A 435-nucleotide genomic window follows, 5' to 3' on the forward strand; every position below is an offset into this window, starting at 1 on the left:
ATCTGTTGTATCGCTGCGACCGAAGAAGGTGCTGCTGCTGCTCAATAAGCTGCAGCAGCTGCTTCTAACAGAAGGACCATTGGCAGCTTCTTTTGCTGCTTCACACGACAAAGCGGGAGCTGCAGCAGCAAGTTGCTGCTGCAGTTGCTGCTGCAGCAGCATCTGGTGCTGCTGCAGCACCAGCAGCAGCAGCAGGAGCTCATCTACAGATGCAGCAGCAGCAGCAGCAGCAGCATGGTGTTAGCTGTCTCCCTATTCCTTCCTTTGAGGCTCTGCAGCAGCTGCTTGCTGTTGTGCTGCAGCAGGAGCAGCAGCAGCAGCAAACAGCAGCACTGGACATCTGCTGCTTCTCTCTCCCTTCGGATAGGTAAATAACACAACATTAGTTGGGGTGTATGCGCAGCTCATATATATATATATATATATATATATATA

General features: G+C 51.0%; 1 protein-coding gene across 1 annotated transcript in view; it reads left to right on the top strand.

Annotated features, from left to right (window-relative positions):
• Positions 1-371, top strand: part of EMH_0098510 (uncharacterized protein) — a gene marked incomplete at both ends in the record, with an annotated part of 1,299 nt that extends 928 nt beyond the window's left edge. Inside the window, one exon of the mRNA XM_013502706.1 lies at positions 157-371. Coding sequence (XP_013358160.1) covers positions 157-371 — 215 coding nt within the window. The remainder of the gene's footprint in view (positions 1-156) is intronic.
• Positions 372-435: the final 64 nt, after the last annotated feature.

The sequence above is a fragment of the Eimeria mitis genome, genomic scaffold (genome assembly GCF_000499745.2).
Source record: "Eimeria mitis Houghton genomic scaffold, Emh_scaff9982, whole genome shotgun sequence".
In the NCBI taxonomy this organism is placed as follows: Eukaryota; Apicomplexa; class Conoidasida; order Eucoccidiorida; family Eimeriidae; genus Eimeria; species Eimeria mitis.